At 33.4% G+C, this 26,078-nt stretch overlaps 1 protein-coding gene across 2 annotated transcripts in view; it reads right to left on the bottom strand.

Annotated features, from left to right (window-relative positions):
- The window catches only part of LOC114326748 (myc box-dependent-interacting protein 1), a 288,862-nt gene that overhangs the window by 84,844 nt on the left and 177,940 nt on the right, over window positions 1–26,078 (bottom strand). For both annotated transcript variants that reach the window (XM_028275178.2, XM_028275179.2), the window contains exon 3: window positions 3,126–3,316. In XM_028275178.2, the coding sequence (XP_028130979.1) occupies window positions 3,126–3,316 (191 nt within the window). The remainder of the gene's footprint in view (window positions 1–3,125; window positions 3,317–26,078) is intronic.

Below are 26,078 nucleotides of genomic sequence, written 5' to 3'. Positions count from 1 at the left end.
ATTTTTTTATGGATAGATACTAACTAAGGCAAAAGGCGCACCGGCCCAAGGGCCGGTGGGCCGGCGGGCCAGTCCGGGCCTGAGGGTGTCCCGAAAAGATTGGTCATAAATTATACCACACATTCTGGGGTCAAAAATAGTTTGATTGAACCTAATTTACCTTAGTATAAATGTGCTAATAAAAAAAGTTACAGCCCTTTGAAGTTACAAAATGAAAATTGATTTTTTTCAATATATCGAAAACTATTAGAGATTTTTTATTGAAAATGGACATGGGGCATTTTTATGGCAGGAACATCTTAAAACAAAATTATAGTGAAATTTGTCCACCCCATAAAAAATTTATGGGGGTTTTGTTCCCTAAAACCCCCCCAAACTTTTGTGTAAATTCCAATTAATTCATTATTGCAGTACCATTAGTTAAACACAACGTTTCTAAAACTTTTTTGTTCCTTGGTATTTTTTAGATAAGCCAGTTTTTATCGGGATGCGGCTTCTTTTTTAATATGTTTACATAAAAAATCTATGGGGGTTTTGTTCCTTTAAACCCCCCAAATGTTTGTGTACGTTCCAATTAAACTATTATTGTGGTACCATTAGGTAAACACAGTGTTTTTAAAACTTTTTTGCCTCTTAGTCTTTTTTTGCTAAGTCACCTTTTATCGAGATGTGGCTTCTTTTTCAAAATATGCCTAATAATGTAAATTATAAATAAATTTTCAAATATTAACAGATCTCTATAATCGTACTTAACCATATACAAAAATATGTGGTGGATTCGACAAATATTCAAAATATCTCGATAAACACTGGCTTATCGAAAAAGTACTAAGAGGCAAAAAAGTTTTAAAAATATTGTGTTTACCTAATAGTGCAACAGTAATAATTTAATTGGAACGTACACAAAAGTTTGGGGGGGTTTAAGGGAACAAAACCCCCATAAAATTTTCATGGGGTGCACAAATTTCACTTTAACTTTTTTTTAAGATGTTACTACTATAAGAATGCCACATGTCCATTTAAAATAAAAAATCTCTAAGAGTTTTCGATATACGAAAAAAAATCGATTTTCAGTTTGTAACTTCAAAGGGCTGTAACTTTTTTTGTGTGCACTATTGTATATAGGTAAGTGAGATTTAATCAACCTATTTTTGACCCCAGAATCTGTGGTATAATTTATGACCAATCTTTTCGGGACACCCTGTATACCTATGCGGGCCTAACTGTTTGCGAATTGGTCGCGTATAGTTCGTTTAAAATATATTTACAGCGACCTCATCGTAAACTCATCACGATAGGTATATTGAAAGCGACGAACCAATTTGTGCGAATTTAATTTGTAATAATTTTACCTCAAAATTACGTTCTAAATATAAATAAAGACAATTATTTGTTTACTAACTATAAAAAAAATGTTCATTCACACAATCTCGATTCGACGACACGAACATACAATATCGCTGCGTACGCCGTCCAAATTGAACTGCGAATATCCTTTGTGTTCGTACCAAAACCGACAGGCCGTGATTCGTGACGAGCTACGAACGAGCAGCTCGCAAGTGGTTCGTCCCGCCATACAAATTATACGAATATAGCGTTCGCAAACCGTTCGGCTCGCATATGTATACCGAGATTAAGGGAAGCTCCATAAACTACGTCGTAGTGAAGAGCGAGGAGAAACTTTCTTCATTTCGATGCTATAAGATGGGAGGGGGGAAGGCGCGGATCTAGAAATTTATAATAGCGGGGGCCAGATTTACCGCAAATATTATATTATCCAAATTTAGCCATACGACTCACAGTTACCCTAAGGATAAAATTCACTCATCCCAGATAACTACGGTATCAAAAAGATTGAGCTCTGGGGGGGGGGGCACTTTTCGTGTTATCAAGCCGTAGGTGACTTGCTACGTTGCATGAAAAACAATTTCTAACGCATCTGAATATTGAAAGTAACAAAGCTTTATTATTCTAGATTTAGCGATACGGCTCACACTTCCTCAAAGAGGAAAGTTCATTCATCCCAGATATCTTCGGTGTCAAAAGAATTTAGCTCTGGTGGGACTTTATTATTCTTGTTGTTTTTATTGTTACCCTTTCGTTTGGACATATTTGCTATTATGTATTTACCGCTAGCAAACACAATTCACGACTATTAATCTCACTGGCGGCTCTTTACCAACTGTAGGTGTTAAGATTAACCTTTCTACTGTCAATGGGTACGCCTGGATTATCTAGTAAAATTCACATTTTTATAGCTTTACTGTATCGCAAATTTGAGACGTGACTTTTTATGAGGTATTATTTGCATTATTAGGCTAAATACAATAGGGGAATACTGCTTAACATATAAATATTTAGGAACGTGGCTAACCGAAGATGGAGATCAAACAAAAGAAATCAGATCTAGAATAGAAATGGCAAGAAACACGTTCATAAAATTGAAGAACTTACTTTGCAACCGTAACCTTAATCTAGAGATCCGCACAAGAATGCTACGTTGTTAGCTTTTTTTCTACTTTACTATACGGCATGGAAGCGTGGACAATAAAACAGTCTGAAACCAAAAAATTAAACTCCTTTGAGATGTGGTGCTACAGGAGAATCCACAGAATATCGTGGACTGAAAAAGTAACTAATATAGAGGTGTTACAAAGAATGAAGAAAGAATGTGAAGTCATAAAAACTGTTAAAATTAGAAAGATTCAATATCTGGGTCATATAATGAGGGGCGAGAAGTACGTAATACTTAGGTTAATTATGCAAGGGAAGATACAAGGGAAGAGAAACCCTGGACAACGCAAAATATCCTGGCTAAGAAATTTGAGAGAGTGGTTCGGTTGCAGCTCATTAGAATTATTCAGAAGTGCGGCCAATAAAATTAAAATAGCGATGATGATTTCCAACCTCCGATAGGGGAAGGAACCTGAAGAAGAAGACAATAGGGGGTCCATGACCCCGTTGACCCCCTCTGTATCCGCGCATGGAGGGGGGCATAAGTGCACATCCGACGTTGTTTGGTGTATTTCAAATTGTCAGGTCAGGATTTTTACGTAAATCCACATTTTCTGATGACTTACGAAATAAAGAACTAAAAAATATGAGTAATGTAGTTTTTGTCTTACCCTCATTTCTGGAAACTGTCCCTGATACGTGTTTAATGGAAGTAATACTTGGTCCGCTAGTTTGTGACTGAAATCCTGCCATAACATATCAACAGATTGTGTCTGAACGTACAGCAGGTCGTGTCCAGTCCATTGGCTCTCGTAGATTTCCCCTATGGCGTCCAAGAGGGTTTTTGACGCCGCTTGGCACGCTGGAAAGAAGAAGACGATGAAATTACAAATATTTTATAGACTTTTTACATAATACTATTATTGACAAATGTTCTCTGTCTGTTTTTTTGCCTCAGTCCACAAAAAATAGTTTTTTGCAGATGTGAAAACAAATGGAGTCTACTCTTAGAGTGTACTGTTTTAGTATAATATAAATATAATATTAATCCTCTCATATCCATATACCTTTGTTTTCTGGAAGGAAAAGTCTTCGATAAGTTGCTATTAGAGTAAACAAGAACTTTATTGAATTTGAGATCAACAGGTTTTCTCGTATTAATAATATGGCTTCTCACTTTCCTAAAGGAAAGGTCCTAGAGATTAAACACTTGGTACATAGATTTCTCGTGGTATACGGATTTTTCTTATAAATAATAAGTAAGTATAACATAATAGTAGGGGAGGAAAGTATACTATATTTGCAGTTACTCGAGCGTGATTGGGACCTTTTGGTTGTGAAGAGTAGGTCCTAAAACCAAAAAAGTTAAGTAAATTTTTCCATTTTAGTGGGGACTTTCCATTTTTATTATCGGCAGAAGAATCAAGAACTGAAGGTACGCAAATGATATAACGCTTTTTGACGAATCCTTGGAAGAATTGAAGGAGATGTTAGAACGGATAGAATGAGTGAGATTGGAAGCAGGTCTATCCACAATTAGATCAAAAATAAATAATATGATCATAGATAGAAGAAATAACAACCAGCCAGACATTGTCAGAATCATTGACATCGAAGTGGTAAATCAATTTGTGTATTTGGGCACCCACATAACCAATTCCGTAGGATGCACCAAAGAAATAATAATTACACTTTTATAAAAAAGAACTTTTTTACGAGAATACTTAAAACCTTTTTATTATTTATAGGCAAGAATATAAAATAATTTAACGATAAACGATTTAACGATAACATGCTTAAAATTCCAAAAATTACACTCTAATAAAAAAGTACTTTTTATAATATCACGGTTTTGTTATTGTACGTATAGGACACAACATGTTTGGAAAGAATAATTAACTTATAAAATATGATTTTTTAGTAGGTGTATTAACTGTTATTTATAATTATGATTCCAAAAATTACACTAGTATAAAATAGTATTTTTTATAATACCATGGTTGTTTAAAATGGTATATATAATTTTAAATATATAAACTTTTAATTATTTATTAAAAAAATTAAAAAAAGATACGCAACAGCCGGGTTCCAACTGGGGACCTCTCGATCTGCAGTCTAATGCCACTGAGGCAATATCAATTTGTAGATATCGATTTATTAACGTACTTTAAAATACCATTGCATTAGTCACATTTTTAAAATAGTTTGAAATAAAAAAAATCGATTTATCCATACAGTGTGATTGGTCAGTGGGGTAAAGCTTTGTAAATCCGTTATAAGTAATAGATAGTAATAAAAGTTAATAACAAAAATTGTAGCCAACTTTGATTACAGATTGATAATCAGCAATCGTAAATTGTAAGTTTTAGACAATTATTCAGTCATGGCTTACTTAAAATTTGGAAAGATTTAGACCCCTAATTATTAATAATTTTGCTCTGAAAAATGATATTATCTCGAAAACTAATAAATTTACGCATAGGGAATGTTATACAAAAATTATAGTATGGTAATGGTACTTTTCGATAATGATATAAAATACAGGGTGTTCTATTTAAAATTACTGAGAAAATAATGTACTTGCGTTTTGACTCACCCTGTATTCAATATAAAGAAAATTAGCAAAACAATCATTTTCGAAAATTTTGACAATCAATAAAAAATATGACGTCAATAAACCATTGACCTTGTGCTTGCTTTTATTTATACAGGCAGTTAAACTTGTTACGATTTTCATATAAAATTGGTTATAACTTTGTAAATACCCCGTATAACATACCAAACCTTTATATTTTTGTAATCGAAAAGTTACGAAGATTTTGAATATAAAATAAAATACAGGGTGTTCTATTAAAAAAAAACATAAGTTTGGTCTGCCACTATGTTATCGAACACCTTGTAACATTCTAACTAATTTTGTAATGTGAAGCTCAAAGTTCGCTACAATTTTTGTTATTAAGTTTTATCGCTATACATTACTATAACGGATCTACGGAGCTTCACCCCACTAATTATTAATCACCCTGTATAATAGCAGTGAACTATTGTATTGTTAGCTAGTTCTAAGCTATCCTGAAAATTTCAGGTGTCTAGGTAGCCTAGAACTATTTTTAAAATGGATTATAACATTTGCGGAGTCCGTGACACCAACCAAGCCAAGTATATAAAAAGGTTTTAAAAAGATAGCAACGACAAAGCTCACTAGAGTAGGGAAAAGCCTCAACATCACCATGATATAACGATAAGGCTTGTGAAAACAATGGTCTCCGTTTTTCTATATGGATCTGAATGCTCGTCTTTGAAGGAAGTTCGTAAAAGTACTATAGATATCGTTTGAAATGTTTTGCTATCGAAGAATGTTGCGAATACCCTGGACCACAAGAAGAACCAACGAGTATATTCTCAGACAGCTGTACGTTATACGTAAACTTCGAAACATTGTGTACTTTGGCCATGTGGTGAATAGAGATGGACTGGAGAAGCTGACATTGCAGGGGATGGTGCAAGGAGCGAGAGCCCGGGGAAGATCACCAACAAGGTATGTGGACCACATTACAAAAGAGGTTGGAGCTCTGGACATCATTCAATATCATCATTCGATCTTTTGTGTTTCCGGCCATTCTCTTTGGAACAATTCACGCAAAGAGGCCATTTTAATTTTTTCTCATTGTTCTTCGTTGTTTTATTTTTAGCCCAGTAAATGAACGGGAAATTCGGCGATACCGTGTAATTGTCAGGGGCAACTCCGAATTGCATGAAAATTTTAATTTAGGTTCTACTTACCCTCCACTTCAAAGTTGAAATTGTGCCGTTGGTTGCTTTTACTTGGGGGGTGACAGTCACCCCTTCTCGGAGGTGAAAAAACATACATTCAAGATAAGAACGGAAATGGATAAATTGACTGATTTTAAGCAACTTTTGTTCTAGAGTTTTTTACGTAAGTCAATACTTTTCGAGTTATTTGCCATTAAAAATGTTGATTTTTCGACAAAAAAACTACGTTTTCAGACCGTTTTTCCCAAATAACTCAAAAAGTAAATATTTTATCGAAAAAAATATCCTTATCAAAAGTGTAGCTCATAAAAAACCCAAAAAAGTGGTGTATCAGTAAAGTCTATCAAACAAATAAAAACAAAGTTGTAGCTCATGAAAAATACGTTCTTATTCGTCTAATTCCAAATCGAATATTTCAAGGTGAAATCACCGAAAAATTAAGCACTTTTCGGGAAAAACCCATTTAAACTTTTTTAAAGTGTTTATAAAAAGCTTTGTTTTAATTGTTAACAACGTTTTAGCATTAAAAATAATCGAGTTACGCTCAAAATAAAGTGGGTCCTCTTTTTATTTGTAAAAAATCATGAAAATCTCGCCGTGTTTAGCTCCCCAAATGAAATTAATCGCTACCGCTTTACAAACAATTTACTTACCTATCTATTTTTTATATGATCTGTCAGTCTCACCGGTTTAAAGTGTTTATTTTTGAAGGGGTTATAATTGAGAAAGCTTGAATGGGTCACTAGTGTATGCAAATTTTGAACAGCCATATCTTAACCAATTTTTGTCTTACGGCGAAACAAAATGAAACCAGCATTATTATATATATATATATATGTTATATTATATATATATATATATATATATATATATATATATAATAGCAAAACCTACTTTTTTTACTCTTTAAGATTTTTCTTATCACTAATACTTTTTAAGTTATTTTAAAAAAATGAAATTTTTCAAAAATTTTTAGAAATTTTATTTACTATAAAACCAAATGTTTTCAAAAATAAGCACTTCAAACCAATCAAACTTACAGATCATATAAACAATACACATACAGTTAAAATAGATGGTAAAGCCAAACGATTAATTTCATTTAGAGGGCTAAATAGAGGGAGGTTTTCACGATTTTTTTTACCAAAAAAAGGGGCGAACTTTTTTTTTCAGTGTAACTCGTTTATTTTTGATGCTGTAAACTTTTATAAAAAACAAATAATAAGCTTTTTTTCGATACTTTAAAAATGTTAATAAGGTTTTCCCGAAAAACGCTTCTTTCTTCGGTGATTTCGCGTTGAATTCGATTTGGAATTAGACGAATAAGAACGTATTTTTCATGAGCTACAACTTTGCTTCTACTCAATTTGTAGACTTTACTGGTACACCATTTTTTTCGTTTTTTTTATAGGCTACACTTTTGCTAAAAATATTTTTTTCGATAAAATATTTACTTTTTGAGTTATTTGGGAAAAACGGTCTGAAAACGTAGTTTTTTTGTCAAAAATCAACATTTTAAATCGCGAATAACTCGAAAAGTATTGACTTACGTAAAAAACTTTATAGAACAAAAGGTGCTTAAAATAAGTTAATTTATCCATTTCCGGCCTTATTTTAAACACGCGTTTTTCACCCCCCGAGAAGGGGTAAATGTCACCCCCCAAGTAAAAGCAACCAACGGCACAAATTCAACTTTGAAGTGGAGGGTAAGTAGAACCTAAATCCAAATTTTCATGCAATTCGGAGTTGCCCCTGGAAATTACACTCCAAAACGGTCATTTATTGGGCTATTTCTTTATATTGTAAATTAAGTTGAATAAAGTTGTATATATTATATTCTATAATCGGTTCATAACGTTCTACGACGTCTTCCTATTCCCAATCGCCACTGTTTTCTATCCTAACATATATCTTCGTTCAAGTCTTTCTCTAATTTACCTATGAATTTCCTCTATCCAGCTTTTCCTAGGTCTTCATCTTTTCCGCCGTCCTGTTGGTGCGCATGGTAGAACTTGCTCGGGTAATCTGTCGTCTTCCATATGTTGTATGTGGCCACACCATCTTAGTTGCTTCGTTTTTATATCGTCAATTATAGTGTGCTTTACATCCATTATCTCCAATATTCTTGTATTTCTGTTTTTTTTTCTATTTTTGATATACCAGCAGGTCTTCTCAGAAGTCCATTTCAGTTGTTCTGAGCATATATTCGTAATTTTCTTTTAAGTTGCCAAACTTCGCTGCGATTATGTTATAATGCTCTTAACAATACTGTTATAGATGTTACGTTTATTTTCCTTGGAGATACTTTGGTCCCATATGATTGTGTTTAATAATGCGATGCGAATTTGTAATAATGGTAATAATAATAGTAAACAAAATATTGATAGGCGGGTTGTATCTACATATTTCCCCGATAATATATGCCTGTACAATATAACTTTCTCTCAAAGAGTGAATAATTAGCAATTAGCTTTCGGTATGTCAAACCCTGATTTTTTCCATTAGGAATAAATTTGTGATTTATTACGAAAAGTATGTGGGTAGGTAACCTTTCACTTGCGTGTCATAAACGTTGAATGGATATTATTTATAAGTACAGCTGGTTCTATTATTAGTGGTTAATATGTATGATCGTAAACAGATTAATAAAAATATTTATCAATAAAAAATTTAATAGTATAACAAAAAACACAAGTTTTTAATTTCCACAGAGAAAATAATGGGATTTTCATCGAGTAACAAGTCAATTTCATAAAAAGTGTAAAAACGTGATTACTATAATGCTGTTACATTTCTTTAAAATCACTTTTATTAAAAAAATACACAATATTACAATATCTGGACTGTTAACATTCTGTTTATGTATATGTTACAGTTCAAGTTGATTCTCAGTTAGAGTTGACTCCAACTAGTTGGAGTCAACTCCAACTGAAACGAGCAGTAAAAGTTGATTTTAAAAATTTAAATCAACTTTTACTAGTTGGAGTTGACTCTTCCTGGATCGATTCAGTAAATGTTGATTATACGAGAATCTCAAGTGCATTTTTGATGAGTGTGCGTTTCTTTGTTTTTACCGTTTTAACTACTTATTAGTATAGTCTGTAACGTCGCCCCGTTAGGTAAATTATTCTGATTCGATTTTTTGCACAAACTTACTCAAAGAAATACATCCGTATAACAATCCTTATAACAAATACACAGGGTGTCACGCGGTACCGCGGTCGAAAAATTGTTTAACCAATTTCAGTAAAGTCAGTCAGTAAAGTGACTCTTTATCGAACGAATCTGATATTACGAGCAGAGGAACAGACGCGTTCGATAAAGAGTATTGAGGTGGTGCGTACAAAATTATATCGTCAATCATAAAAAACATTAACACTTACTTATAACTTTGAGGAAATTTTTTTAATTTTAGACGAAATAAAAAATTCGTATGACAGTAATGACAGATGACTTTTGCATGATGGCCGGTTTTGATGTTTAATCGATAGTTATCAATATTGTATACCTACCTAATTACTAAATCTGTAAAGTTTTGATTTATTTTGTATGAATATAATTGCGAAACACTACAGAATTTTACTTTTTGATATAAATTTTATTAATAATAAGATAAATTTTGTACAATATTTTTAATAATTAAAGTAAATACATTTTAATTTCACTCAAATAAATAATCGATTGCTGCCATTAACCACTTACATTCAATCTCGGTTAATTTGATTAATTATGGCGGCAGGTAAAGTAACATTCTTCTTTCAATACAACAAAGTGTTACTTTACTGCCGAAAATAAGGGCAAATGAGTACAATATCGAATGATTTTAGTGACGTTTGGCGATAAACAATGATTTTAAACAAATTCGCTAAAATATGTAATTTTTTCACTTCGTACAATTTTTTTTAGATCCGTTGGGCCTTTTTTTTTCTAAAATTGACTGTTGTCGAGTTATTAGCGACTTAAAATTTGAAAAACGCCAAAATAATTATTTTCAAGGTTTAATAACTCGGTTAAAGATAATTATTGTGAAAGTCGAGCGAGCAGCCGTGCAGCAACGGCATAATCGCTGGTCTCATACGCCAGTGCACGTGGGTTCGAGCCCTGCTAAAGACAAACCATTTTCATTTACAATAATGACACGAGCCGTCTCACCGTGCCTCGGAGAGCACGTTAGGCTGTCGGTCCCCCTGGGCTAGTGTACATCGACACTAGTTACTTGAAACAGAGTTAAAGATGTAATTGGCGCCGGAACTGTCCGAAAGGCAAAACTGCCATACGATATTATATATTATGAAATTCAAAAACTAAAAAAAAATCAAAGATTAAAGCTACCTCTATAAGATCCTGAAGAAATTTTTGTCATTATTTCATTAATAAGATATTATTTTTAATTATCAACAATGAGCGCTAACCATTGGACGGCTGGAATGGTGCATCTCTTTGGCACTCACCATTGACAGCCGCCTAATACGCACTTAGCGCTCATTGTTAATAATTAAAGATAAAGCTTAGTAATAAAACAGTGACAAAATTTCTGCTGGATCTTGTAGAGGGGGCTATAAACTTTGATTTGGTCACTTTCTGACTTTCATAATAATGGATTTTAACCGAGTTATTAAGCCTTGAAAATGGCTATTTTCGCATTTTTCAAATTTTAAATCGCGTATAACTCGACAACAATCAATTTTAGAGAAAAATCACAAAATACTTTTTTTTGCTCAGAATAACCCAATAAAAATTACTCGAAGTGAAAAAATTATTTTTGTGAATTTGTCTAAAAAAATTGTTTAAACAATTTATCGATCAACATACTGCCTGGCACCCAGTAGATTTGTTATAAGGACCTCTTTTTGAGTAAGTTTGTGCAAAAAATTCGAATCGGGGTAATTTACCTTACGGGGGCGACGATACAGCCTAGACTAATTTGAACATACTCAGTAACATTTAATTTCTAGAATCGGCTGTTTGTGTGAATCAGAATCAACTTTTACTAAATTGCATTGGGAAGAGTATACTTTTCCTAGTTGGAGTCTACTTTTACTAGTAAATGTTGAATATAAATCTTCATTTTATATTTATAATCAACTTTTACTGAAACCGGCCGTTAGAGTTGACTCCAACTAGTTGGAGTCAACTCCAACTGGATAATCAACTTGAACTGTAACATATGTTCTTTTTTAAACGTTCGAGACATTTAGAGATATCTTGATGACATCTAGAACATTCTAGATTTTTAGTTCACCATAAAAAAATAATTAACGAGGTATCAGCAGAAAATCAGTGGCCTTCTGACTACCCTAGAGAACCTACTGTCTTACTCGCTGAAGTCAACGATGCAATTAAATCACCAAAGAGAAATAAATCCCCAGGCATTGATTCAATACCATGTGAAATACTATAGTTACTAGGTGACAAATTATTACATATCATCCATTCTATCTGTGTCGCTGTTTGGAATTCAGGAAAATGGCCATCTGATTGGTGTATACCCTATTCCACGAACATACGCCGGTTTTGGATTACTTCGACAACGAATATTTTACTGTGCAAAATAAGAAGAACGAAAGTAAATTGCAAATTACACTGTTGTTTATTGGAATAATTATTAGCGCTATTTACTTTCGTACTTCTTATGTTACACAGTAAAATATTCGTTGTCGAAGTAATCCAAAACAGGCGTATGTTCGTGGAATGACCCATACCTCAATTTATATCCCACTACACAAAACTACTACCAGATGTGAAAACTACCGCACACTGTCACTAATAAGACATGCTAGTAAAATCTTGTTGCATATAATCAAAAACAGATTAAAAACCTATCTACATTACCAAATACCTCAGGAACAAGCGGGGTTTGTAAAGGGTAAAGGTACAAGGGAACAAATCCTGAACCTGAGACAACTCATTGAAAAGTCTAGAGAATTTCAAGTACCTATGATTATATGCTTCGTTGACTACCAAAAGGCATTTGATTGTGTAAGCTATATAAATCTGTTGTCAATTTTAATAGAAGTGGGCGCACCAATGCACCTGGTGACACTTATTAAAAATCTGTACCAGTCCAATATAGCGACAGTATGACTAGATCGTAAGTTCTCAAACCAATTCAAGACCGAGAGAGGTGTTAGACAAGGATGCGCGTTGTCACCTGACTTATTTAACACTTATGGTGAACATGTCATGAGGATGGTTGTAGAAGGATGGGCCGGTGGAGTAACAGTAGCTGGTAGGAAAATCTCCAATTTAAGATTTGCTGATGACGCTACACTTATAGCAGCAAATGAGCAGGAAATGTTTGATCTTCAGCGAAGAGTTGAGTACGAAAGCAATAAAGTTGGTCTGAAAATCAATAAAGCTAAGACAAAAATAATGGTGGTCGACAGATTTGACACAATTCACCTGACTAACATGTTGCAGGAATACCAGATAGTAACTGTGAAGCAGAAGTTCGGAGACATATTGGTATGGCAAAAAATGCGATGAGTCGCCTAACTAATGTTTGGAAAGACAGATCTATCTTTCAAAATATCAAGATGAGACTGGTGAATGCCCTTGTATTCTCGATATTTCTATACGGAGCAGACACTTGGACTCTTCGCGCATGCGAGCGCCAAAAAATTGATGCCTTTGAGATGTGGTGCTGGAGAAGAATGCTGCGCATACCTTGGACAGCTCATAGGACAAACGTTTCCATTCTAAACCAACTCAATATTAAAAAAAGGCTGTCCACAATATGTCTGCAACGAATTCTGCAATTCTTTGGTCACGTGGTTCGCAGAGGTGACGACAGTTTGGAGAGATTAATTGTTTCTGGAAACGTTCCGGGGAGAAATTCAAGAGGACGATCACCAACTAGATGGTCTGACCAAATATAGCATTCAGCTGGAAACTCATTCTGCGAAGCTCTTAGAGCAGCTGAAGATAGAGACCAATGGAGAAACATTGTTAGGAATATTGGAAGAAATCACGATCCTCAGTAATGGGGAAACGACAGGAGAGAGAGAAGTATGATGGATGAAAATTAAAAATTATAGAATCAAACAGAAGTGACTTAATACTTTCTTTATGGTAGGCAATTATCATTACATGAGATGGAAAATTATATTATTAGGTAAACTGATGTTATGGGGCATTAGATACAGTGGTATACACTGTATATCTCACAACAGTTATATGAAATAACTACATTACAAAATCGTTTAAATTTCTTATTATGATTTTCAATTAGGTATAAAAATTATTTACGTAAATTTTATTGCTTCAAATTTAAAGACCATTCAATTTTAATGTCTGTATAGTAACACAATACTTCCATTTAGCGAACATTTGTTAATTTAAAACTATATAAACAACTAAAAAGCATAATTAAAAAGAGTCCATATGTTTAACGGCAAAAGGAAATTAGTTTGCTATATACATTAGCTATACAGGGTAGCGAGAAAGTATGGAAACACGGTAATTTCTCGGAAACCGCTCGAACGATTTTTATAAATTTTGGTGAGTAAGGGTGACCTAATCCGGCCGATAATATAGTGGTAATTACATTGTTGTCAAATATTCCGTTTTTCTGTAAATCTAATGAACTTTCTTATTTTAAATGGAACACCCTGTATATTTTTTGCGTTTTGAAGTCCTTAATAAATACTGATTATTTTTAATGTTATGTTCCCTATAAATAAATGCCATAATTTCGGAGTTATTGCTACATTTATTAAAAAAAAAACATTTAAACAATTTATAAAAATCAATTATTTCGGCCCAAGTAGACATTATTTTAGGTTCTTTGGATTATTGGGAACAAAAAAGATCCTTTGTAATTTTTCTCAAAAGTTAATCGTTTCCGAGTTATAAACAATTTAAAACTGAAAAAATCGAAAAATGACGATTTTCAAGGTTCAAAAACACAAGTGAAAAGATTATTTTTAAAATTATGAAATACCTAAATTCAAGCTCAAACCTTTTTCTATTAGATCCCTATAAGAATTTTTGGCATATTTTATTCTAAAACATTGTTTTTTTTTATTGTTAATAAAGCTCATATGAGGGGACGGGCTATCGTGCATCATTTGAAAAATAAAGTTTTAGAATAAAATAACACCAAATCACTTATCGGCATCTGCTAAAATAAGGTTTTAACTTGAATTTAGGCAATTCATAGTTTCAAAAATAATATTTTTTACTTATGTTTTTGAACCCAGAAAATCGTCATTTTTCGATTTTTTTCAGTTTTAAATTGTTTATAACTCGGAGAGGATTAATTTTTGAGGAAAATTACAAAAGACCTTTTTTGTTCCCAATAACTCAAAGAACCTAAAATAATATCTACCCTGTTCAAAAAAAATAAATTTGTATAATTTGTTAAGAATTTTTTTTTAAATAAATGTAGCAATAACTCCGAAATTATGGCATTTAGGTATAGGGAACATAACATGAAAAATAATCAGTATTTCTTAGGGACTTCAAAACGCAAAAAATATACAGGGTGTTCCCTGTGTATTACCACTATAATATCAGCCGTGTTAGAATACCCTTACCCACCAAAATTTATAACAATCGTTTAAGCGGTTTCCGAGAAATTACCGTGTTTCCATACTTTCTCGCTACCCTGTATAAATATTAGTGACATGTTGAAATAATTATAATTTTTAATGTTTCTGTCTTTTTCACTTAGACTAGAATTATTTCGTTAATACATAATAGTAGGGGATACGTTTAATGTAGGGGAGGAGAGTGTGCTAAATGTGCAGTCACTCGAGCGCATTGGTGACCTATTGGGTTGTGAAGAGTAGGTTCTAAAACCAAAAAAGTTAAGTAAAGTTTTTCATTTTAGTGGGGACTTTCGGAACTTTTTTCGGACTTTTAGTTGGGAACAATCGTTTTTTCCGATTATAGCGCCATTTATCCATAATTCGAAAAAATGTTTCAAATAAAAGTTACTTATTTTTACGTAAGGAATCCGAATCTGCAATAAAAAATGGGGGCTCCTATTTAAAATTTTAAAGTAACCCCCACCCCACCTCCGTGGGGGTCGTGTTTGGTGCCATTCCATAGATTTTTCAGACATATTGAATAAGTGTATTTTTCAGTTTTTCCATCTCATATTCATTTCGCGAAATATCGCGGGATTCGTATTTAAAATTTTAAATTTACCCCCCACCTATCTCCGTGGGGAGTCGTGTTTGGTATCATTCGATAGATTTTTGACAAATATTGGGTACGTATTTTTTAGTTTTTAGATCTATCGTTCATTTCGCGAAATTACTTAACTTACCTTATCTTAATCTGACGATTTCGAGTTTATCTAAGAATAGATTTTTTTTCGGTCCCCCTTAACGAACTCCCCTGTGTTTAGAGCCAATATATGGTAGAGGTACATCTGCAGGGTACCAGGTTTGTCCCCATATGATAATCTGACGCGCTCGAGTTACTGCAAAAATCCCCGCTTGGGCTCCCCTACCATAACACTCTTTATAGTTCATACAAGCGTTTCCTAGGTTAGTGTATTATTATTATTAAGGTATCAATCGCGTAACAGATTACTTCTACGACTACCCCACCTTACAGTCAAAACGGGTATGCTGTATGCTCCTCATTCACCTCATAGCTAAAGAAAAAGAAACTCTATACAACAGAGAAAACGGTCACCTACTGGAAATAAAATGCGAAGTAAGATCACATATGCCCCTCAAATGTGAGAACTGTTAGTTCTGTGTTTGGTATTTAGTCTGTTAGAATATTTTGTAGAGGAAACGTTGCTTAATTTCTTTGTATGTATTATTGTAATAATTCGGTTAGGTTAAAATAAAAATAGTTTATATCTTTTATTTGTACCTTTTATTATCTTATATCTAATGTAATGAACGAAAATTAGGCCGCAAGGCTAATAAAGGCTTAGATGACGCCCTGCCACATGTCATCTAATGCTGAAGTCTCTTCCAAACTGATAAAATTTTATGAGTTCTTGTTTTCATATTTTCAACTCCCACCATTTTATACTTTATTCCACTGCTCGCGATTTTAATTACTCAACTAGCTAAGTCCAACTTTATTTACGAGATGAGACGTAGAACGAAGATCAGGGATATCATGGAAGAAATTTAAAAAAATAAACGGTGCTGAGTCGGTCACACAGCCATCAGCCATATAACAGGTTGACACGGAGAATCCTAGAATGGAGACCGAGCAGGACGACAAGAAGTATGGGAAGATCTCAAAAGAGATGAGTAGATGACATAACAGCTGTGGTAGGCACACAATGGATTAGATGGATGGAAGTATTTGAAAGAGATCTACATTTAGGAGCGGATGGAACCTGGTTGACGAAGAAGAAGAATAGCTAGGATCTCTATGCCACTTAGTATAATATTATAGAGAATTATTTCAAATAAGCAAAATCAATGAAACACAATGGATGAAAATCATATTTAATTACAATCCGAAAAAAAAAATAACGTAGACTCCTGAATGACTCTGACAGTATAAAAATAATACTATTATTAATATTCAAAACAAATATCGAACCGGTTATTTATTATAAATAGTTGTAAAATTTTACCGATTCACTATATTTATTCGTGATTGAAATTTCAAATATTCCTATGGAATACTTTTCTTGTTTGGTTTATATTCCAAAGTGCATAACCGTTTCAGCTCGAATCAACAATAACTACACTGTTACGTCATGCCTTAATGAGATTCATTCCAAAAACCAGTTTTCTGAAATTACCAGTTTTATATGAAAAACCATTGGATAAGCATTTAAAATATTACGTGGTTTTGTCACACAAATGACTAGAAATTAAATACCTTGATGTTTAATGAGGATGCAGTTAGATGAAAAATTTATAGATGCTTAATACGAAATCTTAAGACTGTACGTGTACGTACCCATTATAACTATAAAAGCTAATGTATAAAGCAAGAAACCCATTATGAACGGCCAGCACGGCACAGCCCGGCACGGCACAGCCCGGCACGGCACAGCACAGGCCGGCCCGTCCAAAAACCCATTTGTAACGGCCAGCGCGGCATGGCACCGGAAAAATGATCATTTGCCATAAATGATAATGTATTTTTATTAATAAAATATATACAGAGAGGGGCTAAATTATCGAATAAATTCATTTTCTCTAAAATGGACGGCTTTGGAAGAAAATACCAAAACAGGTCGATTTTTACTTTTAAATTACAATTTTTTGGCATATACTGTGGAACCTCGATTATCCGTCACCTCTGTTAACCGTCAGGGTCCATTAAGTTATATTGTATATGTTACAGTTCAAGTTGATTATCCAGTTAGAGTTGACTCCAACTAGTTGGAGTCAACTCTAACGGCTGGTTTCAGTAAAAGTTGATTATAAATATAAAATGAAGATTTATATTCAACATTTACTAGTAAAAGTAGACTCCAACTAGGAAAAGTATACTCTTCCCAACGCCATTTAGTAAAAGTTGATTCTGATTCACACAAACAGCCGATTCTAGATATTAAATGTTACTTACTGAATATGTTCAAATTAGTCTAAACTGTATCGTCGCCCCCGTTAGGTAAATTACTCCGATTCGAATTTTTTGCACAAACTTACTCAAAAAGAGGTCCTTATAACAAATCTACTGGGTGCCAGGCAGTATCTTGATCGATAAATTGTTTAAACAATTTTTTTAGACAAATTCACAAAAATAATTTTTTCACTTCGAGTAATTTTTTTTAGATCATTTGGGTTATTCTGAGCAAAAAAAGGTATTTTGTGATTTTTCTCTAAAATTGATTGTTGTCGAGTTATACGCGATTTAAAATTTGAAAAATGCGAAAATAGCCATTTTCAAGGCTTAATAACTCGGTTAAAATCCATTATTATGAAAGTCAGAAAGTGACCAAATCAAAGTTTATAGCCCCCTCTACAAGATCCAGCAGAAATGTTGTCACTGTTTTATTACTAAGCTTTATCTTTAATTATTAACAATGAGCGCTAAGTGCGTATTAGGCGGCCGTCAATGGTGAGTGCTAAAGAGATGCACCATTCCAGCCGTCCAATGGTTAGCGCTCATTGTTGATAATTAAAAATAATATCTTATTAATGAGATAATGACAACAATTTCTTCAGGATCTTATAGAAGTAGCTTTAATCTTTGATTTTTTTTAGTTTCTGAATTTCATAATATATAATATCGTATGGCATTTTTGCCTTTCGGACAGTTCCGGCGCCAATTACATCTTTAACCCTGTTTCAAGTAACTAGTGTCGATGTACACTAGCCCAGGGGGACCGACGGCTTAACGTGCTCTCCGAGGCACGGTGAGACGGCTCGTGTCATTATTGGAAATGAAAATGGTTTGTCTTTAGCAGGGCTCGAACCCACGTGCACTGGCGTATGAGGCCAGCGATTATGCCGTTGCTGCACGGCTGCTCGCTCGACTTTCACAATAATTATCTTTAACCGAGTTATTAAACCTTGAAAATAATTATTTTGGAGTTTTTGTAATTTTAAGTCGCTAATAACTCGACAACAGTCAATTTTAGAGAAAAAAAGGCCCAACGGATCTAAAAAAAAAAATTGTACGAAGTGAAAAAATTACATATTTTAGCGAATTTGTTTAAAATCATTGTTTATCGCCAAACGTCACTAAAATCATTCGATATTGTACTCATTTGCCCTCATTTTCGGTAGTAAAGTAACACTTTGTTGCATTGAAAGAAGAATGTTACTTTACCTGCCGCCATAATTAATCAAATTAACCGAGATTGAATGTAAGTGGTCAATGGCAGCAATCGATTATTTATTTGAGTGAAATTAAAATGTATTTACTTTAATTATTAAAAATATTGTACAAAATTTATCTCATTATTAATAAAATTTATGTCAAAAAGTAAAATTCTGTTTCGCAATTATATTCATACAAAATAAATCAAAACTTTACAGATTTATTAATTAGGTAGGGATAAAATATTGATAACTATCGATTAAACATCAAAACCGGCCATCATGCAAAAGTCATCTGTCATTACGGTCATTACTGTCATACGAAATTTTTATTCCGTCTAAAATTAAAAAAATTTCCTCAAAGTTGTAAGTGTTAATGTTTTTTATGATTGACGATATAATTTTGTACGCACCACCTCAATACTCTTTATCGACCGCGTCTGTTCCTCTTCTCGTAATATCAGACTCGTTCGATAAAGAGTCACTTTACTGACTGACTTTACTGAAATTGGTTAAACAATTTTTCGACCGCGGTACCGCGTGACACCCTGTGTATTTGTTATAAGGATTGTTATACGGATGTATTTCTTTGAGTAAGTTTGTGCAAAAAATCGAATCAGAATAATTTACCTAACGGGGGCGACGTTACAGACTATACTAATAAGTAGTTAAAACGGTCAAAACAAAGAAACGCACACTCATCAAAAATGCACTTGAGATTCTCGTATAATCAACATTTACTGAATCGATCCAGGAAGAGTCAACTCCAACTAGTAAAAGTTGATTTAAAATTTTTAAAATCAACTTTTACTGCTCGTTTCAGTTGGAGTTGACTCCAACTAGTTGGAGTTAACTCCAACTAGTTGGAGTCAACTCTACTAGTTGGAGTCAACTCTAACTGAGAATCAACTTGAACTGTAACATATACACAAGTAAAAATTGAGTCATGAATTCATTTTGTTTGAGCATTGCGATAAGCCAAACGAAATTCATTGAAATGTACACGTGCAGTTATGCCATCACCGCATTTTTTTATGTAAATAATTTTTGTTCTTATTCAGGGCTCTGGATTAAATTTCAATTTAAATAGGTAATGATAAATGATACCATACTTTTAGAGTTCTATTTTTAGAATCGCAAGCCGAAAATAAAAATGTACATCCCACAAATTATTAGTTAATATCTGTGTGTCACCATAACAGTATGATTTTTATTTTTTTAATGTTCTGTTAACCGTCTTCTCGATTATCCGTCATACCCTTGGTCCGGTACCCTGACGGATAATCGAGGTTCCACTGTATTTCATACTAGAGACGTCATTCATTTGAGCTTAATGATGTAATCGATGATTTTTTTAAATGGGAATAGGGGTTGTATGGCATTTCATTTGAAAGGGTGTTCAATCCTCTATTCAGTAATATAAACAATAATATCATTATTTATACAGGGTAGCCAAAACAATAATTTTTAAATTACATTAATTGACGCAGAAATAAGAATGTATGTAATTTATTTAACTCAAAATACATTGCACTGCTGTCAGTAAATAGAAAAAAATGTTTATTTCACAAATAAACATTTCGTTTCACTTAAATTAAATCACAAACAGCCTCCCACCTACCTCTTGACAGTTTGAACATTTAATTTAAGCGAAAAGCAATGTTTTTTTGCCAAATAAACATTTTTTTCTATTTTCTGACATCATTAGAAAGTATTTTGAGTTAAATAAATTGCATACATTCTTCTTTCTGCGTCAATTAATTTAATTAAAAAAGTATTTTTTGGCCACAAATGAGATGCCACACGACCCATATTCCCATTTAAAATAATCATAGATTACGTCATCACGCTCAGATGGATAACGTCACTAGTATGAAATATATGCCAAAAAATTGTAATTTAAAAATAAAAATCGACGTGTTTCGGGATTTTTCTCCAAATCCGTCCATTTTAGAGAAAATGAATTTATTCCATAATTTAGCCCATCTCTATATAGGAGAAAAATGTTATGTAGTGTTTTAATTTTATTTTAGAAACGCATCATGTCATCTATGATATATTTTAAAAACTATCGTAAAATAAAAGTTTTTAAAAGACATAAACTACACAATTTTAATGAATATGCATGCAAAAAACGAATTCATGGTTAAAAGATAATGTACGTACCTGTCCATTGATCAAACTGTTCGGATATTTGTACCTATGCATTGTCCTTTTTCTTGCTATCGTGATAACCTGGGTCCGATGCATCATACAAAAATGGGTATTCTCTGACACTCTCAATTAAAAGTTCGTCCATATTATTTCAAAAGAAACAACGCGCTTTCAATTAAAAAATCAACAATATAATATTTTATAACAATTATGACACACTGGCGCCGACTGGCCGTTCAGAGGCCGTTCGACTCCAACGGATTTTATTCTACAGCAAGAAACCCATTATGAACGGCCAGCACGGCACAGCCCGGCACGGCACAGCACAGGCCGGCCCGTCCAAAAACCCATTTGTAACGGCCAGCGCGGCACGGCACCGGAAAAATGATCATTTGCCATAAATGATAATGTATTTTTATTAATAAAATATATACAGAGAGGGGCTAAATTATCGAATAAATTCATTTTCTCTAAAATGGACGGCTTTGGAAGAAAATACCAAAACAGGTCGATTTTTACCTTTAAATTAGAATTTTTTGGCATATACAGTGGAACCTCGATTATCCGACACCTCTGTTAACCGTCAGGGTCCATTAAGTTATATTGTATACACAAGTAAAAATTGAGTCATCAATTCATTTTGTTTGAGCATTGCGATAAGCCAAACGAAATTCATTGAAATGTACACGTGCAGTTATGCCATCACCGCATTTTTTTATGTAAATAATTTTTGTTCTTATTCAGGGCTCTGGATTAAATTTCAATTTAAATAGGTAATGATAAATGATACCATACTTTTAGATACCATTTTTAGAATCGCAAGCCGAAAATAAAAATGTACATCACACAAATTATTAGTTAATATCTGTGTGTCACCATAACAGTATGATTTTTATTTTTTTAATGTTCTGTTAACCGTCTTCTCGATTATCCGTCATACCCTTGGTCCGGTGCCCTGACGGATAATCGAGGTTCCACTGTATTTCATACTAGAGACGTCATTCATTTGAGCTTAATGATGTAATCGATGATTTTTTTAAATGGGAATAGGGGTTGTGTGGCATCTCATTTGAAAGGGTGTTCAATCCTCTATTCAGTAATATAAACAATAATATCATTATTTATACAGGGTGGCCAAAACAATAATTTTTAAATTACATTAATTGACGCAAAAAGAAGAATGTATGTAATTTATTTAACTCAAAATACATTGTACTGCTGTCAGTAAATAGAAAAAAATGTTTATTTCACAAATAAACATTTCGTTTCACTTAAATTAAATCACAAACAGCCTCCCACCTACCTCTTGACAGTTTGAACATTTAATTTAAGCGAAAAGCAATGTTTTTTGCCAAATAAACATTTTTTTTTCTATTTTCTGACATCATTAGAAAGTATTTTGAGTTAAATAAATTGCATGCATTCTTCTTTTTTCGTCAATTAATTTAATTAAAAAAGTATTTTTTGGCCACAAATGAGATGTCACACGACCCATATTCCCATTTAAAATAATCATAGATTACGTCATCACGCTCAGATGGATAACGTCACTAGTATGAAATATATGCCAAAAAATTGTAATTTAAAAATAAAAATCGACGTGTTTCGGGATTTTTCTCCAAAGCCGTCCATTTTAGAGAAAATGGATTTATTCCATAATTTAGCCCATCTCTATATAGGAGAAAAATGTTATGTATTGTTTTAATTTTATTTTAGAAACGCATCATGTCATCTATGATATATTTTAAAAACTATCGTAAAATAAAAGTTTTTAAAAGACATAAACTACACAATTTTAATGAATATGCATCATGTTAAAAAAACGAATTCATGGTTAAAAGATAATGTACGTACCTATCCATTGATCAAAATGTTCGGATATTTGTACCCATGCATTGTCCTTTTTCTGGCTATCGTGATAACCTGGGTCCGATGCATCATACAAAAATGGGTATTCTCTGACACTCTCAATTAAAAGTTCGTCCATATTATTTCAAAAGAAACAAAGCGCTTTCAATTAAAAAATCAACAATATAATATTTTATAACAATTATGACACACTGGCGCCGACTGGCCGTTGAGGCCGTTCGACTCCAACGGATTTTATTCTACTCGGAGAATTTCGGCCGTTCCGTTTGCGTGCTGGCCTGTGCCGGGCCGGGCTGGCTGCTCATAATGGGTTACGTTGCATTTAAAACTATACAAATGAATTTGGACTGTCCTGTGCCGTGACGGGCTGTGCCGTGCTGGCTGTTCATAATGGGTTTCTTGCTTAAGCAAGAAACCCATTATGAACGGCCAGCACGGCACAGCCCGGCACGGCACAGCACAGGCCGGCCCGTCCAAAAACCCATTTGTAACGGCCAGCGCGGCACGGCACCGGAAAAATGATCATATATTTTAAAAACTATCGTAAAATAAAAGTTTTTAAAAGACATAAACTACACAATTTTAATAAATATGCATCATGTTAAAAAAACGAATTCATGGTTACAAGATAATGTACGTACCTGTCCATTGATCAAAATTTTCGGATATTTGTACCCATGTATTGTCCTTTTTCTTAATATCATGATAACTTGAGTCCGATGCATCATACAAAAATGGGTATTCTCTGACACTCTCAATGAAAAGTTCTTCCATATTATTTTATTTCAAAAGAAACAACGCGCTTTCAATTAAAAAATCAACAATATATCTGCTTATTACCAATTATGACGCACTGGCGCCGACTGGCCGTCCAGGCCGTTCGACCCCAACGGATTTTATTCTACTCGGAGAATTTCGGCCGTTCCGTTTGCGTGCTGGCCTGTGCCGGGCCGGGCTGGCTGCTCATAATGGGTTACGTTGCATTTAAAACTATACAAATGAATTTGGACTGTCCTGTGCCGTGCCGGGCTGTGCCGTGCTGGCCGTTCATAATGGGTTTCTTGCTTTACTCGGAGAATTTCGGCCGTTCCGTTTGCGTGCTGGCCTGTGCCGGGCCGGGCTGGCTGCTCATAATGGGTTACGTTGCATTTAAAACTATACAAATGAATTTGGACTGTCCTGTGCCGTGCCGGGCTGTGCCGTGCTGGCTGTTCATAATGGGTTTCTTGCTTAAATGAAATTCTAAAGAAGATGGAAGTGGCCTGGGAATAAGTACTCTTATAATTACCTATTTTCATTAGAATTGGTTGGTATTCGTCCTATTTGAGGAAAGACTTCTAGTCCATTCTTTCACGGTTTTTGCTCTAAATTTTAAAGAACCGCTTGGATTGACATGAAATTTGGCATACGTATAGCTTACATGTCAAAGAAAAAATGTGATATTTTGTGTGCTTTTGCCCTAGGTGTGACTTTCACCCTCTCTTGGGGGTGAAAAAATATATGTCCAAAATATGTCCGGAAATGGGTAAACTGACTAAGTTTAAGTAACCCTTGTTCTATAGAGCATTTTCGCCAAGACAACACTTTTCGAGTTATTTGCGAGTGAATATGTTCATTTTTCAACAAAATAACCACATTTTTAGACGGTTTTCGCAAATAACTCAAAAAGTAAGTATTTTGTCGAAAAAACGTTCGTAGCAAGAATATAGCCTATAAAAAAGGAAAAAAATGGTGTACGCGTTAGGTCTCTGGATCTCGTAGAACCAGAGTTATAGCCAATGAAAAATAGATTCATATTCACCAAATTTCAAATAGAATATTTCGACGTGAAATATCCAAAAAATTAAACACTTTTTGGGGAAAACACCTTTTTAACTTTTTTAAGGTGTTTAAAAAAAAGCTTTATTTCTATTTTTATAAAAAGTTTCTAGCATTAAATTTAAGCAAGTTACGCTCAAAATCAAGTTGGTCCCTTTTGTTTTTGCAAAAAAAAAATAGGGAAGACCAACCCCGTAATTAGCAACTTAAATGAAATTAATCGTTACCGCCCCACAAATTATTTTACTTATGTTGTTTTTATATGATATGTAAGTTTCATCAATTCAAAGTGCTTATTTTTGAAAAAAGTTGGTTTCAAAGTAAAATTTTTAAAAATTTAAATTTTGAAAAATATGCTTTTTTTCAAAATAACTTAAAAATTGTTAGAGATACCAAAAATCTCGAAAAACAAAAAAAGTCAGATTTGCTTTTCTGAATATCATGTATTTTTTTGTTTTTCTGTTAGACAAAAATTGATTAAGATTTGATGTTTCTAAATTTGCATACATTCGTGATCAGTGACTCGTTCAACCCCTTTTAACTACAGCCCTTTCAATAATAAGGACTTTGAACCAATGAAACTTACAGATCATATAAACAATATATACACGAGTCAAAAAACTTGTGAAGTCGTAACGATTAAGTTCATTTAAGATACTAATTAGGGGGTGATTTTCTCGATTTTTTACCAAAACCAAAAGGGACTAACTTTATTTTGAGCGTAACTTGTTTAATTTTGATGCTATAAATTTTTTTTATTAGACAAAAATGAAGCTTTTTTTAAACACTTTAAATAAGTTGAAATGAGTTTTCCCCGAAATGTGCTTCATTTTTGGTTATTTCACGTTAAAATATTTCATTTGGAATTTGACGAATATGAACCTATTTTTCAATAGCTATAACGCTGCTTCTACTAGGTGTAGAGACGTGATAACCATTTTTTTAAATTTTTTACATGCTATATGTTTTCTAAGAATGTTTTTTCCACAAAATACTTACTATTTGAGTTATTTGCGAAAAACCGTCTAAAAGCGTGGTTATTTTGTTGAAAAAATGAACATATTCACTGCCAAATAACTCGAAAAGTATTGACTTAGTGAAAAAACTCTATAGAACAAAAGTTACTTAAAATTAGCCAGTTTATCCATTTCCTGACTTTCTTTGGACTGGTATTTTTTCACCCCCAAGAGGGGGTGAAAAGCACCCCCAGGGCAAAAGCACATATCGGCACAATATCACTTTTTTTGTTTGACTTGTTAGCTATGTGTATGCCAAATTTAATTTCAATCCAAGCGGTTGTTTAAA

Source organism: Diabrotica virgifera, chromosome 2 (genome assembly GCF_917563875.1).
Source record: "Diabrotica virgifera virgifera chromosome 2, PGI_DIABVI_V3a".
NCBI classification, from domain to species: domain Eukaryota; kingdom Metazoa; phylum Arthropoda; class Insecta; order Coleoptera; family Chrysomelidae; genus Diabrotica; species Diabrotica virgifera.
The sequence above is the reverse complement of the archived record's forward strand: the minus strand, read 5'-3'. Positions and strand labels throughout refer to the sequence as shown.